The 12,370-nt window shown below is 44.0% G+C and overlaps 1 protein-coding gene and 1 long non-coding RNA gene across 2 annotated transcripts in view; one reads left to right on the top strand and one right to left on the bottom strand.

Moving 5' to 3' along the window:
• Positions 1–7,687, top strand: part of SWAP70 (switching B cell complex subunit SWAP70) — a 44,225-nt gene extending 36,538 nt beyond the window's left edge. Inside the window, exons 9-12 of the mRNA XM_068399411.1 lie at positions 328–494; positions 1,276–1,474; positions 4,698–4,794; positions 5,562–7,687. Coding sequence (XP_068255512.1) covers positions 328–494; positions 1,276–1,474; positions 4,698–4,794; positions 5,562–5,680 — 582 coding nt within the window. The 3' untranslated portion in view covers positions 5,681–7,687. The remainder of the gene's footprint in view (positions 1–327; positions 495–1,275; positions 1,475–4,697; positions 4,795–5,561) is intronic.
• On the bottom strand, positions 5,946–12,044 carry LOC137662735 (uncharacterized). The gene is made up of 3 exons (XR_011048046.1): positions 11,886–12,044; positions 10,801–10,927; positions 5,946–6,274 (listed from the first exon to the last, which is right to left on the bottom strand). It is a non-coding gene; the product is annotated as an uncharacterized lncRNA (long non-coding RNA).
• Positions 12,045–12,370: the final 326 nt, after the last annotated feature.

Genomic DNA, 12,370 nt, shown 5'->3' with positions numbered 1-12,370 from the left:
ATGAGCTTTCTCTTCATTCACTTTAGTGTGTATCTGTAAACTAAGTGACAAGATCAAATTGACTGAGTTAGGTTTAAACCCCTGTAAAAATCCTGTGCTGCATGAAGTAGGGCAACGTAAGTAACCTGCGTTATTTGTTGTTTTTTTTTAAATGCCCTTAGTTACACAGCTACAAATCTAGACTCAATTTTATCAGTTTTGCTCTGCAGGCAGCAGGAGAAGGTTTGTCTCTGAAAACATTATCCGAGGGAAACCTGGCAATTCCTTTCAAAATTGGAAACCTGAGTTGAATGGTAGCTTATACGTGTCCTCAATTTGTGCTGCTAGGTGAGACAAAAAATGGAAGAGCAGGTTGCTCAGAAATCATCTGAACTGGAACAGTATTTACAGAGAGTACGTGAACTCGAAGAAATGTATAAGCAGCTACAGGAAGCTTTGGAGGATGAGAAACAGGCACGTCAAGATGAAGAAACTGTAAGGAAACTTCAAGCCAGGTATGGCTTTAACCTAGCAGAGATTTATTTCAATTCCCCCCCCACCCGCCCTGCCATAATAAATAACTGTGCCATACTATGAAAGATTGTTTGCATCTTGGACACACTGCTGGAATGGGGGAACTAGCTTGAAGTCCAAACATAGAATAGATTTTTTTTCTTCCTCAAGCTATGAAGGCTAAAGCTGCATTTATGATTTTAAAAATGTTTGGTTGGCCCTTATAGCAGTGGGAGTGCGCAGCAATTTCAGAAAAGCAGGCACACTTATTTTTCCTCAGGTGTTGTGCATGTCAGCACTTGAAAAACTGACATCACTTTGTACAGAATTTTCAATTGTGTATTTTACAAAGCAGCAACTGTAAAATATGACTTTCTGCTGTATTTTATCACAGGTTGAAATTATAATTGATAAAGGGTTATGTGTCCTCTTACTCATATGGGCTTTGTTTAGTGTGGTTTGTTTCTTCATATATTCAGGCCTCCTAAGACAATTGAGCTAACTTACGCATGCTTGTTTCTTCTGTGGTTTTCAGTGTTGTGTATTTGCATTATCGACTCAATTTTCTGAATAGCCCTTTGTGGCAGGCAGACTGCTAGCACTGCTGGCATGATTTTCAGCTTTACACTGAACTTTTTCCCTGCTTCCCAAGCTTTTTTTTTTTTTTTTTTTTTTTTTTTTAAAAAAAAAAAAAAAGAAAATTATTAGCTTGGCTTTCCTACATGCTACCTAATGGATACAGCTTACTTTAAAGTGCAGTTAACATTGCAGTCTCCATTGCAGATTACTGGAAGAGGAGTCAGCAAAGAGAGCTGAACTGGAAAAATGGCACTTGCAGCAGCAACAGACCATTCAGCTGACAGAAGCAGAGAAGCAAGAGCTAGAAAACCAGAGAATGATAAAGGAACAGGCTCTTCAAGTTGCTATGCAGCAACTAGAACAACTTGAACTGGAAAGGAAGGAGGCCCTTGAGCAATATGAGGTGAGCTGTTCTGTTCATCAGCCTCTCATACTTAGCCAGGTACCGAGTAATTTAACTGAATTTGAAGTTCATCAATATCAACGCTTCTTTAAGGATTAGTATGGCACAAAAATTATAACAACAGGTAGGATAGTTATGTGTTGGGTTTTTTGGCCTAGACCAGTAGATGTATTTGAAGAAGAGGACATGTTTCAGACACACCACCTCCTTTATTCTTTTGTCCCAATTCACCCACAAGCCAGCTAAGTGATATCCTGAAATATGCTGTATACATTTGTCCGCTGCTGTAGGCTAACTGTTCTTACGCAGTCCCATTGCTGTCATAGCCGAATGCCTTATGCTTTTGAATTAGTTATTCTTGCAGTGTTTTGGTGATGTCATCGGGCAATATTGTCTTCTACAGATGAAAAATCAATGTGCTACTGTAGGCCCTTGCTCCTCAAAAAGGTATTTAAGCATTGAACTGTTGTCAAGGAAAGTTAGGAATTAACCCAGATTCTCCATGTGCAGCAGTGCCTCATGTCCCAAACGCCAGGCCTGTTCTCTGCCCCACTGAGTGTTTTTGGGGAAGGCCAGCAGCTGTATTCATGGAAGAAATAGAGTCAGAAGAATCCAGCAAGTACAGAGTCTGAAGTGTGGCACACTTTCTAGGGCTAGAGAGGTGATGATCCTGCGTGTATTTAGGTCAGGAAACAAAACATGACTAGATTTCTGTTTAACTAGGGAGTGTGTTTATGCTGTCCCTGTGTTCTTGAGGTTAGCTCTGAAGGACAAGCCAGTGAGCTGTCACGACGCAGTGACTGCAAGCAAGGGCCCAGGTGGGGCAGTTCTGGCCACTTTTACAACTTATTACGTTGGTGTTACATCTAACGCCATCTGCGGATTGCTTTTGGCTAATACTTGACTTTTTTTTTTAGCTGACATCTCAGGCTTTTTTCTATATGAAGCATCATTTACTACTACAAAGGAATTCCTGAATACAATAGACATTAAAAAACCCAAACAAACAAACAAATCCACGAAACAAATGGTAGAGTAGGTCACTGCAATAGTTGACTCATTATTTTAGAAATAATTAAACATTCTGGCCTTCCACTTGGAATTGACTAAAAGACTGGTTTAGACTGAAGAATACCTCTTTCATGCTTGGGGGTAACAGCAGTGGTCCTTTTCCTAGCTTACATTTTGTGATTTCTGATAGAGAGAGGTACTCACTAGCTTGTCTTAGTTTGGAACAGAAAATGCATCTTCCTGTTTTGAAACTTGTCACGGTTTAAAGCTGGGCTGGCGATTAAACCTGCGGCAGATGCCCTCTGTTATCCCCCCCCCTCCCCCCAGAGGGAAAGGGAAAGGGAAAAGGGAGAGAGACTTCTGGGTTGGAAAATTAAAACAGTTTTAATAAACTATAATAATGAAAAAAAAGTATAATAATAATAATAGAAATAATCAAATATATACAAATATATATACAAAACCAAGATTGAGCTCCCCTGAAGTCAGCCACGTCACCACCAGCACTGCAGGGCAGGCTCCGGGAAGGCCCAGGCTGGGCCTAGCGACGGTCGAGAGCTGGATTCAGGAACGCACGGATCGGGATCGGGGGCAGCAGGAAAACAGACGGAGTCCTCCCTGGACACCGGCCATAGCAGAAAGAGAGCGAGACCCTCGTGATCCCCCCTCTTTATACCGAGAATGACGTGTATGGGATGGAATACCCTCGTTGGTCAATTTTGGGTCACCTGCCCTGTCCGCTCCCCTCTGCAGCTGCGACCCCCCTTCGGCTCTTCACTCGTAAGCAATGAGGAATTCAGCAGTGACCTTGGTTTCTCTCAAGAATATGTACAGCAAGAGCCTTTCTGCACAACATCCCTACCGGTGCCTCAGTGATAACTACAAACTTCGAGCGTTATCAGTCCTGGAAGCAGACACTGTCTGCAAAAACATGCAGTTAGTTTCAGAAAATGCAGTTACTTAGAGGAGACTTAGCTGAAAGTAAAAATCACTGAAAGGAAAATCGGCCTGGTTTAGGCCAAACCAGGACATTCCACCCCTTATTCCATACCATTCACGTCATACTCAGATCACCACTAACTTTTCATTTTAAAATATATACAGATAACATTAGTTTATGATTCATCTCTATACAAAAAAAAAGTTCATCAAGTTCATTTAGTTCAGGATTGTGGGTTTCCATCTGGCTAGGAGTCTCCCAGGGTAGGAGAGATGATATGAGCTTTGTCACAGTTCGTGCCCACGGGTTGCAGGTTAGATGTCAGTCTCGAGGAGGTTACTGGAAGCCACTTGCAGCTAGCTCCGGTCTCATCACCACTGCTTCAACCTGAAAGACACTTATGAACACTGTTAGTATTATGCAGCAATTAACATCATGCAGTTCAGAATTAAGTATTCTCACCCAAGATCAGATCACCTTCAGGGACACATCGGACTCCACCATCCTGCAGCATCACCCACCAAGTACATCCAGGTCCTTGAGCAAAAGCAATCCCATGAATGGGTTTACCTTTGCCCGTAGCAGGAAGAACCCAGACAGTTTTTCCCAACAGATTCCTTTCATGCACCACAGGGACTTTATCCCCTTCTATTGTATGTAAAAGGTCTGACTGAGCAGGGCCAGCTCGGTTGATAGATCCTCTGGTGTTAACTAGCCAGGTAGCTTGTGCCAAATGCTTATCCCAGTTTTTAAAGGTTCCACCCCCCATTGCTTTTAGGGTAGTTTTTAACAGCCCATTATACCGTTCAACTTTCCCAGAGGCTGGTGCATGATAGGGGATGTGATATACCCATTCGATGCCATGCTCTTTGGCCCAGTTATCTATGAGACTGTTTTTGAAATGAGTACCGTTATCTGACTCAATTCTCTCTGGTGTGCCATGTCGCCACAAGATTTGCTTTTCGAGGCCCAGGATAGTGTTCCGGGCAGTTTATGCCTTCAGTCTTTATGAAGACTAGCCCTACTTCTGCAGCTACAGAATCTTGTAAAACCTAGTTATTTGTGGATTCTGGTTTGACAGCTTACTTTTATACAGCTAGCGACTGACTAAATTACTTAGCATGGTTAGAAATTAATTTCTCCTGTCTTCATGACATGGAGTGGTGGCTGAATTAGCATGGTTCTGTCTTTAGATTTAAAAGGGTGTTTTTCCTTTTTATATGAACAGAGTAAAGTTGTCCTTGTTTTCAAGTGGGCTGTATCTTATTTCAGGAGGTGAAGAAGAAGTTGGAAATGGCAGCTAATAACACCAAGAGCTGGAAAGATAAAGTAGCTCATCATGAGGGATTAATTCGACTAATAGAGCCAGGTAAGTTACCAACAGAAAAGTTACAAAAATATGTATTAATTCTGTCTCATACACTTAGATCACCTACTGATTTACTGAAGTTTGCCTTTTCCTGTAGCTTATTGGTTTCATGGCAGCCTATAAATATCACTTTGGTGACAACTGCTGAGGGTAATGTTCAAGTCTTTACCTCCACTGGGCCTACTATAACAATTAATTTTTTTGTTATTATTATTTGTTTATTTATTTATCTAAAACAAAGCAAGGATCAACCTGAACATTGCATGGTTTGGGTGTTTAGTGCGGTTAGCATAAATGCTAATTGCCAAAAACATGAAGTAAAGATAGCTAAAATATTTGATTTTTTTGGAAAAGTTTTTAATTTCTTAGCTTAATTAACAGCATGCTAGCCCAGAGGAAAGTGGCTTTGTAATGCAGTGCTGGAGAGATCACTTTCCTTCAATGACATCTCTAAAGGCAAGAAGAGGAGGGGTTTACTAAGATAGAATTATTTTGGGGTGGGGGGGAAGTTGAGAGATAAAGATGCAAAAGATTGCAGCAGCTGACAACTTCTCACACTAAGCACCTTCGCTGACGGTGTCCCAGGCCTTCCTCCCTCCTCAGTTAGGCAGGTCCTCAGGTCACTTTTGAGAAGGTTTCCAGTCACAGAAGAGACAGCACTTACCAAATCGTCCCGTGGCAACACTTGGCCTGTCCCACTGACGGTGGGTGAGCGATGTCCCTGTCAGAAACGCCTGTTTCAAGTACTGCACTCTGTCGTCTTCCAGGCTCCAAGAATCCTCACTTAATCACAAACTGGGGCCCGGCCGCCTTCACTGAGGCTGAACTCGAGCAACGACAAAAGAGCTGGAAAGGGAAAAAAGCCACTTCTGAGGAACGACAGTAGCTGACGTATCGTTCGTGAATAGAAGCCCACCTTCCGTCGTTCTGCTTTGGACAGAGCAGCTTCGCGCCTCTAAAGATCTTAGTTTGCTCAGCAGGTTGGGCCTTTCTACAAAGGAAATACCATTTACCACATAGGAGTGTCTACTCACAGCTCAGTAATTACAGTATGTGGTGTCTGACAGTACTTGCCGTTTTCCTCCCATTTCCAGAAATTCAGTTCTTTCATACAAAACTTTTCAACTGAAGATTTTTATTTAAATGTAGCTTGTGACAGAGTTGTTTCTATGCTAGCCTGTAACAATCTGACAGCATCTAACACATCAAGCAGCGTCACTTTCATTCCAAAAAGTGAGGGAAGCAATTGGTTCAGTTAGTATAATTTAAACCCAGGATAAATCAGTCCTGGAGGTTTGGTCCAACTCAGAGATAGAGCATTACCTTTCCTTCCTTTGAGTCTCCTTTTATTTTTTGCTCTGTCCATCTGTTGCTCTTCACACTGTGCTTAGTGCTCAGATAGATTCTTCCTTAGCGAGGGTAGACTGGCATCACTTGGTACCTGCTGGCTGGTCGGATTGTGTGTCCTGTTTACCCCTGTCTGCAGGAATCCAAACAAAAGAACTGGAAATAGGCACCTACAAAATGCTGCTGTAAAACACTTGCAAAAAGTAGTCATGCCAGATTGTTCTTGTACTGTCTCATACTTGAGAAGTGCCAAAAAAAAAAAAGCCTTGAGAGTTCACTTCACAGTTCAAAAGATGCAGTTTTGACTTACAGATTTCTGGAGCAGATGAATGGAAGATGATAGCACACACAGGCCAAATGTCATCAGCATCAACGCTATGTTTGTGCAAGAAATCTTAATTATAACATACCCCACTGTTTCAGATGCAGCACTCTTGTCTTATTCTTAATTGGAGGCCAGATTAAAAAAAAAAGGCAAGAAGAAAACTAAATTGACATTTTAATTTTAGACAAAAATGATAAATGTGTAACAATAGTGCTTTAGAAAAAATTAATTCCCATCAATAAAATAATTTCAGCGTTTCTAGTGACAAGGCTTCCCAAAGAGCCTACTGCTCTGCCCTGGCATTCTCTCCAGGGACGAAGCCAGTTATTGCTGTTTCTGTAGGGAAGAGGAATAAGTCTGTGATTTGGCTCTGTCCGCCTCCCACACCAGACCAGAAGTCAGTCTGTTGCTAAGTAAAATAGTATTGTTGCTGAACTGTACAGATGTCGTGAGAATTAAGTCCCCCATCCCGAAGAGCAGGTGCCCACTGGTGTGGCCTGTGAGTTCAGCTTTGACCTTCATCTGTAAACAGGACATGGACACCCATCTCTGAGCACCTGCTTTTTAGTTCAGCTAAATGTTAAATTATTTTTAATAAATAAGCAGTGATTGTTTCAGATGGCCAACCTGTGCGTTTGTGTACGGTATTATGACACTTGGGTCTCAGAAGAGCAGAAGCTGTACAGAAGTGATCCTCAGATCTGGAAGTCAGTAGCATTTTATTTGCCTGTTAACTAAGACTCACTCAAATATTGAATCTTCTCAGTCTTTTCTTCTCTAGTTATGTTCTTGTACTAATTGAAATTTTTAATGTTTCAGTAAACGGAGTGCTGATTAGAATGGCAGGAAAATCCAGGATCTTCCTATTTGTATTTACTGTACAGGAAAGCAGTAGTTCCTTAAGCTTGCTAACAAGGCGTTTTTTAAATTGATTATGTTTACAGAAGAAATGTGAAAAATACCTGTAACAGAAATACTAATGTATACATCGTTAAACTTTGCTAAAGGAGATGGAACAGTATTTATAACTACCAGACATCTTTTATGTGGAGAGCAGAAGGTGTATTGGGGCTAAACTTGTTTAATTTTTCTAACAGTCTTTATTTCGGACAAATGTTTTTTTTAAGAACACCAAATGATGCATGTTTTCATATTTTGTACTGTTCTTTAGAATTGGCTATTTAATAAAGTAATACAAAGTCATTTACATTTCTGAATTAACTGATGTCTTTTTGCATGGGTTTCTTTTGGATTACTGGATGTCACGGTTTAAAGCTGGGCCGGCTATTAAACCTATGGCAGATGCTCTCTGTTAACCCTCCCCCCCACCCCAAAGGGAAAGGGAAAGGGAAAAGGGAGAGAGGCTTCCGGGCTGGAAAGTTAAAACAGTTTTAATAAACTATAATAATGAAAAAGAGTATAATAACAATAATAGAAATAATCAAATATATACAAATATATATACAAAACCAAGATTGAGCTCCCCTGAAGTCAGCCACGTCACCACCGGCACTGCAGGGCAGGCTCCGGGAAGGCCCAGGCTGGGCCCAGCGACGGTCAAGAGCTGGATTCAGGAACGCACGGATCGGGATCGGGGGCAGCAGGAAAACAGACGGAGTCCTCCTTGGACACCAGCCACAGCAGAAAGAGAGCGAGACCCTCGTGATCCCCCCACTTTATACCGAGAATGACGTGTATGGGATGGAATACCTTCGCTGGTCAATTTTGGGTCACCTGCCCTGTCCGCTCCCCTCTGCAGCTGCGACCCCCCCTTTGGCTCTTCACTCGTAAGCAGTGAGGAATTCAGCAGTGACCTTGGTTTCTCTTAAGAACAAGTACAGCAAGAGCCTTTCTGCACAACATCCCTACCGGTGCCTCAGTGATAACTACAAACTTCGAGCGTTATCAGTCCTGGAAGCAGACACTGTCTGCAAAAACATGCAGTTAGTTTCAGAAAGTGCAGTTACTTAGAGGAGACTTAGCTGAAAGTAAAAATCACTGAAAGGAAAATCGGCCTGGTTTACGCCAAACCAGGACACTGGAGTTCAAAATCCAGTAACTGTTGTGTGCATTTCTTTGATGGAAGAAATACACTTCTAATGGTCTGATGAATGGGATTTGGATTAAAGCCGTAATAAAGGCAATGGTCACCCAGATAATACAATATAACTTGTCTTAACAGCAACAAGTGCAAAAGAGTCCTTCATTAAAATGTTTCGAGTTATTTCTTAGTCACTATGAGAAGAGGAAATGAGACGATTCTCCTTTTAGCTTTCTTGTCCCTGCCTGCTCTGACAAATTAAGAAAGCTTTGTGTGAAGTGTTGCACAGTAAAAGTGGGGGAAGAGGTTGGTTTAAAAATTAACCAATTGCATATTGAGCAAAAATACCACTTTAGACTAAGTCCATTAAAGCTACACTGAACAGAATCACAGAATCACAGAATCACAGAATGTTAGGGGTTGGAAGGGACCTCGAAAGATCATCTAGTCCAATCCCCCTGCTGGAGCAGGATTACCCAGATCATATCACACAGGAACACGTCCAGGCGGGTTTTGAATGTCTCCAGAGAAGGAGACTCCACAACCTCTCTGGGCAGCCTGTTCCAGTGTTCGGTCACCCTCACCGTAAACAAGTTTTTGCTCATGTTTATGTGGAACCTCCTGTGTTCCAGCTTGCACCCATTGCCCCTTGTCCTGTCAAGGGATGTCACTGAGAAGAGCCTGGCTCCAGGCTCCATCCTCATGACACTTGCCCTTTACATATTTATAAACATTAATGAGGTCACCCCTCAGTCTCCTCTTCTCTAAGCTAAAGAGACCCAGCTCCCTCAGCCTCTCCTCATAAGGGAGATGTTCCACCCCCTTAATCATCTTCGTGGCTCTGCGCTGGACTCTCTCTAGCAGTTCCCTGTCCTTCTTGAACTGAGGGGCCCAGAACTGGACACAATATTCCAGATGCGGCCTCACCAGGGCAGAGTAGAGGGGGGAGGAGAACCTCTCTTGACCTGCTAACCACACCCCTTCTAATACACCCCAGGATGCCATTGGCCTTCTTGGCCACAAGGGCACATTGCTGGCTCATGGTCATCCTGCTGTCCACTAGGACCCCCAGGTCCCTTTCCCCTACGCTGGTCTCCAACAGCTCTGTCCCCAACTTGTACTCATACATGGGGTTGTTCTTGCCCAGATGCAGGACTCTACACTTGCCCTTGTTATATTTCATTAAGTTTCTCCCCGCCCAACTCTCCAGCCTGTCTAGGTCCCTCTGAATGGCTGCGCAGCCTTCTGGTGTGTCAGCCACTCCTCCCAGTTTTGTGTCATCAGTGAACTTGCTGACAGTGCACTCTATTCCCTCATCCAAGTCATTAATGAATATATTGAATAGAACTGGTCCCAGTACCGACCCTTGAGGGACTCCGCTAGACACAGGCCTCCAACTGGACTCTGTCCCATTGACCACCACTCTCTGGCTTCTTTCCTTCAGCCAGTTCACAATCCACCTCACTACCCAATCATCCAGACCACACTTCCTCAGTTTAGCTGCAAGGGTGCTGTGGGAGACCGTGTCAAACGCTTTACTGAAATCGAGACAGACCACATCCACAGCTTTACCATCATCTATCCACTGGGTTATGTCCTCATAAAAGGCTATCAAGTTGGTTAAGCATGACTTCCCCTTGGTGAAGCCATGTTGACTGCCCCTAATGATCCTCCTATCCTTGATGTGCCTAGAGACAGCACCAAGGACAAGTTGTTCCATTACCTTTCCAGGGATGGAGGTGAGGCTGACCGGTCTATAGTTACCCAGGTCCTCCTTCTTGCCCTTTTTGAAGACTGAAGTGACATTTGCTTTCTTCCAGTCCTCAGGCACCTCTCCCGTTGCCCACGACTTAGCAAAGATGATGGAGAGTGGCCTAGCAATGACTTCCACCAGCTCCCTCAGCACCCGCGGGTGCATCCCATCAGGGCCCATGGATTTATGGATATCCAGGTTGCTTAATTGGTCCCTGACCCAGCCCTCATCAACCAAGACAGATTCCTTCTCTATCCTGACTTCCTCTGGGGCCTCAGGGCATTCAAACACAGCATTCAAAGAGAGAATAGAGCCTCTGAGTCAGTCACCCCATCTCATGAAACAGTGCAGCATGGAAAACTACCCCCGGTGCAGTGTCACCTCTGGTGAGCCCAAAGGTTACAGTGTGCTTATTCCAAGAAACCAATGAGGCTGCTAATGGTGAGGATATCCTCAATGAAACGTGATGCTATGGACGTCTCTGTTCCACCTCAAGAAGCCTTGCAACACTGTAGTGCCTTACGTACACGCCAGGCTTACCTACGCAGAGGCCAGTGGAAAGCTGCGTCCGCTGTTCTTGAACCTGCAGCCCTGGAGGGCTTAGTCCTCTTGGTTTGTCTGTCAGATTCAGGTTCGCCTGCTGCTGATGCTGGAATACTCCTGCAAACTAATAGCACAGCACCATGCTTTTTTTTCTCCTAAAACCAGGATTTGGTTTAGTTTTTTTTGCCCTGTGACCATTTTATGGAGCCTATTGATGCATCCTTATTCGCGCATTCCCAAACTGGAACAGGCAGGTTTCCAACAACTCCTGTTACTTCTGTTAAACTTTCCTGCATGACCAGCCACAAAACCAAAGCCTATATGGGAAAGTAACAGCATGTTGGAACACTACCTTTATCCTGGGGCCAGGGGGGACCCAACCCCAAAAGAAGCAACTGTTCAGTCACGCAGGCCTGCTGGAACAGCAGCTTCACCAGCCGTGTCAGTAAAAGTGAACTGAAAATAACTGCTCTGATTTTTATCTCGAATATGTGAAGCAGTTAAGTAAACGATGTTTGAGCAAACTGGTGAGTGGCCAGGAAAGGGGATATCCATAAGGTCTGTAGCTGCTTTGGGGAGAGAGGTAATTATTTGTTCGTAAAGGGCACAGAAGAGAGGAATTATAATTCTGTTAGAGATGCCACACAGTTGTCATCTCTAACAGAATGAAAATCTCCCCAACACCAGCAAAATTTTAATTCCCCCACTCATCAGTTAGGGACTTTCCAACTCTGCCTGCCCTATGCCGGTTATTTGGTAATTGTGGCTCCCTTTGGTTTGTGGTTTTTTTTTTTTCCCAAAATCTTTTCGCGGAGCCGGGAACAAAGGCCGGGCCGCGGGGCCTGTCCCATATTCGGGCTCCAGCTGCCACCTGGTGGTGGCTCAGCCCTGAGCGCCCCAGCCCGTGCGCTGGGAGCAGGGGGTTACGCACCCTGCGAAGGCGTCCGAGGCGATGCAAACCACGCTCCAGCTTCAGTCCCCTTCAGCAGCTGCAGCAGCCGTTTACAAGGGAGAAGCACAACGACATACAAAGGCTAGAAAAAATGTGACGTGAACCAGGTCTCCTGCTGTATTACAATTACCTCACTGCCGTCGTTGTAGCGCATTGCTGTCCTCGGGTTCACGAGCCAATTTGGTTCCCTGTTATCTCAGCTCAGTGTATCTGGTCCCAGGAACCTAGGAAAAAGGATTTTACAATACAACTGTTACCACTGGCTTAGGAGAAATTTATGCTCAGAGCCTTGAAGCTAATTCAGGCATATTTTCCAAAAAAAACCCCACCCCATGGCACCACAGAAGGACAATGTGTACAGTTGGATACATCATTCAGCAAGCTCTTAGCTGCAGCACAAAGCTTGGGCTGCCATGCAGCTTTCCTCATGGGAGCAAAGCACAGCAAGGAAAAAATGTGTAAGGAAGGTTACTTACCTGCAAGTAGTGTTTTCTCAGGTGCCTCGTGCATGCCTTCACCCCATCCCGTTCGTTCTCCCTCGCCCTACTGAACAGTGCTCATTGACTTGCAGGATAAAAAAGCCCCGAGGCTGCAGGAGTGGGACTGAGAGAAGGA

Source organism: Nyctibius grandis, chromosome 4 (genome assembly GCF_013368605.1).
Source record: "Nyctibius grandis isolate bNycGra1 chromosome 4, bNycGra1.pri, whole genome shotgun sequence".
Taxonomy (NCBI): Eukaryota; Metazoa; Chordata; class Aves; order Nyctibiiformes; family Nyctibiidae; genus Nyctibius; species Nyctibius grandis.
The sequence above is the reverse complement of the archived record's forward strand: the minus strand, read 5'-3'. Positions and strand labels throughout refer to the sequence as shown.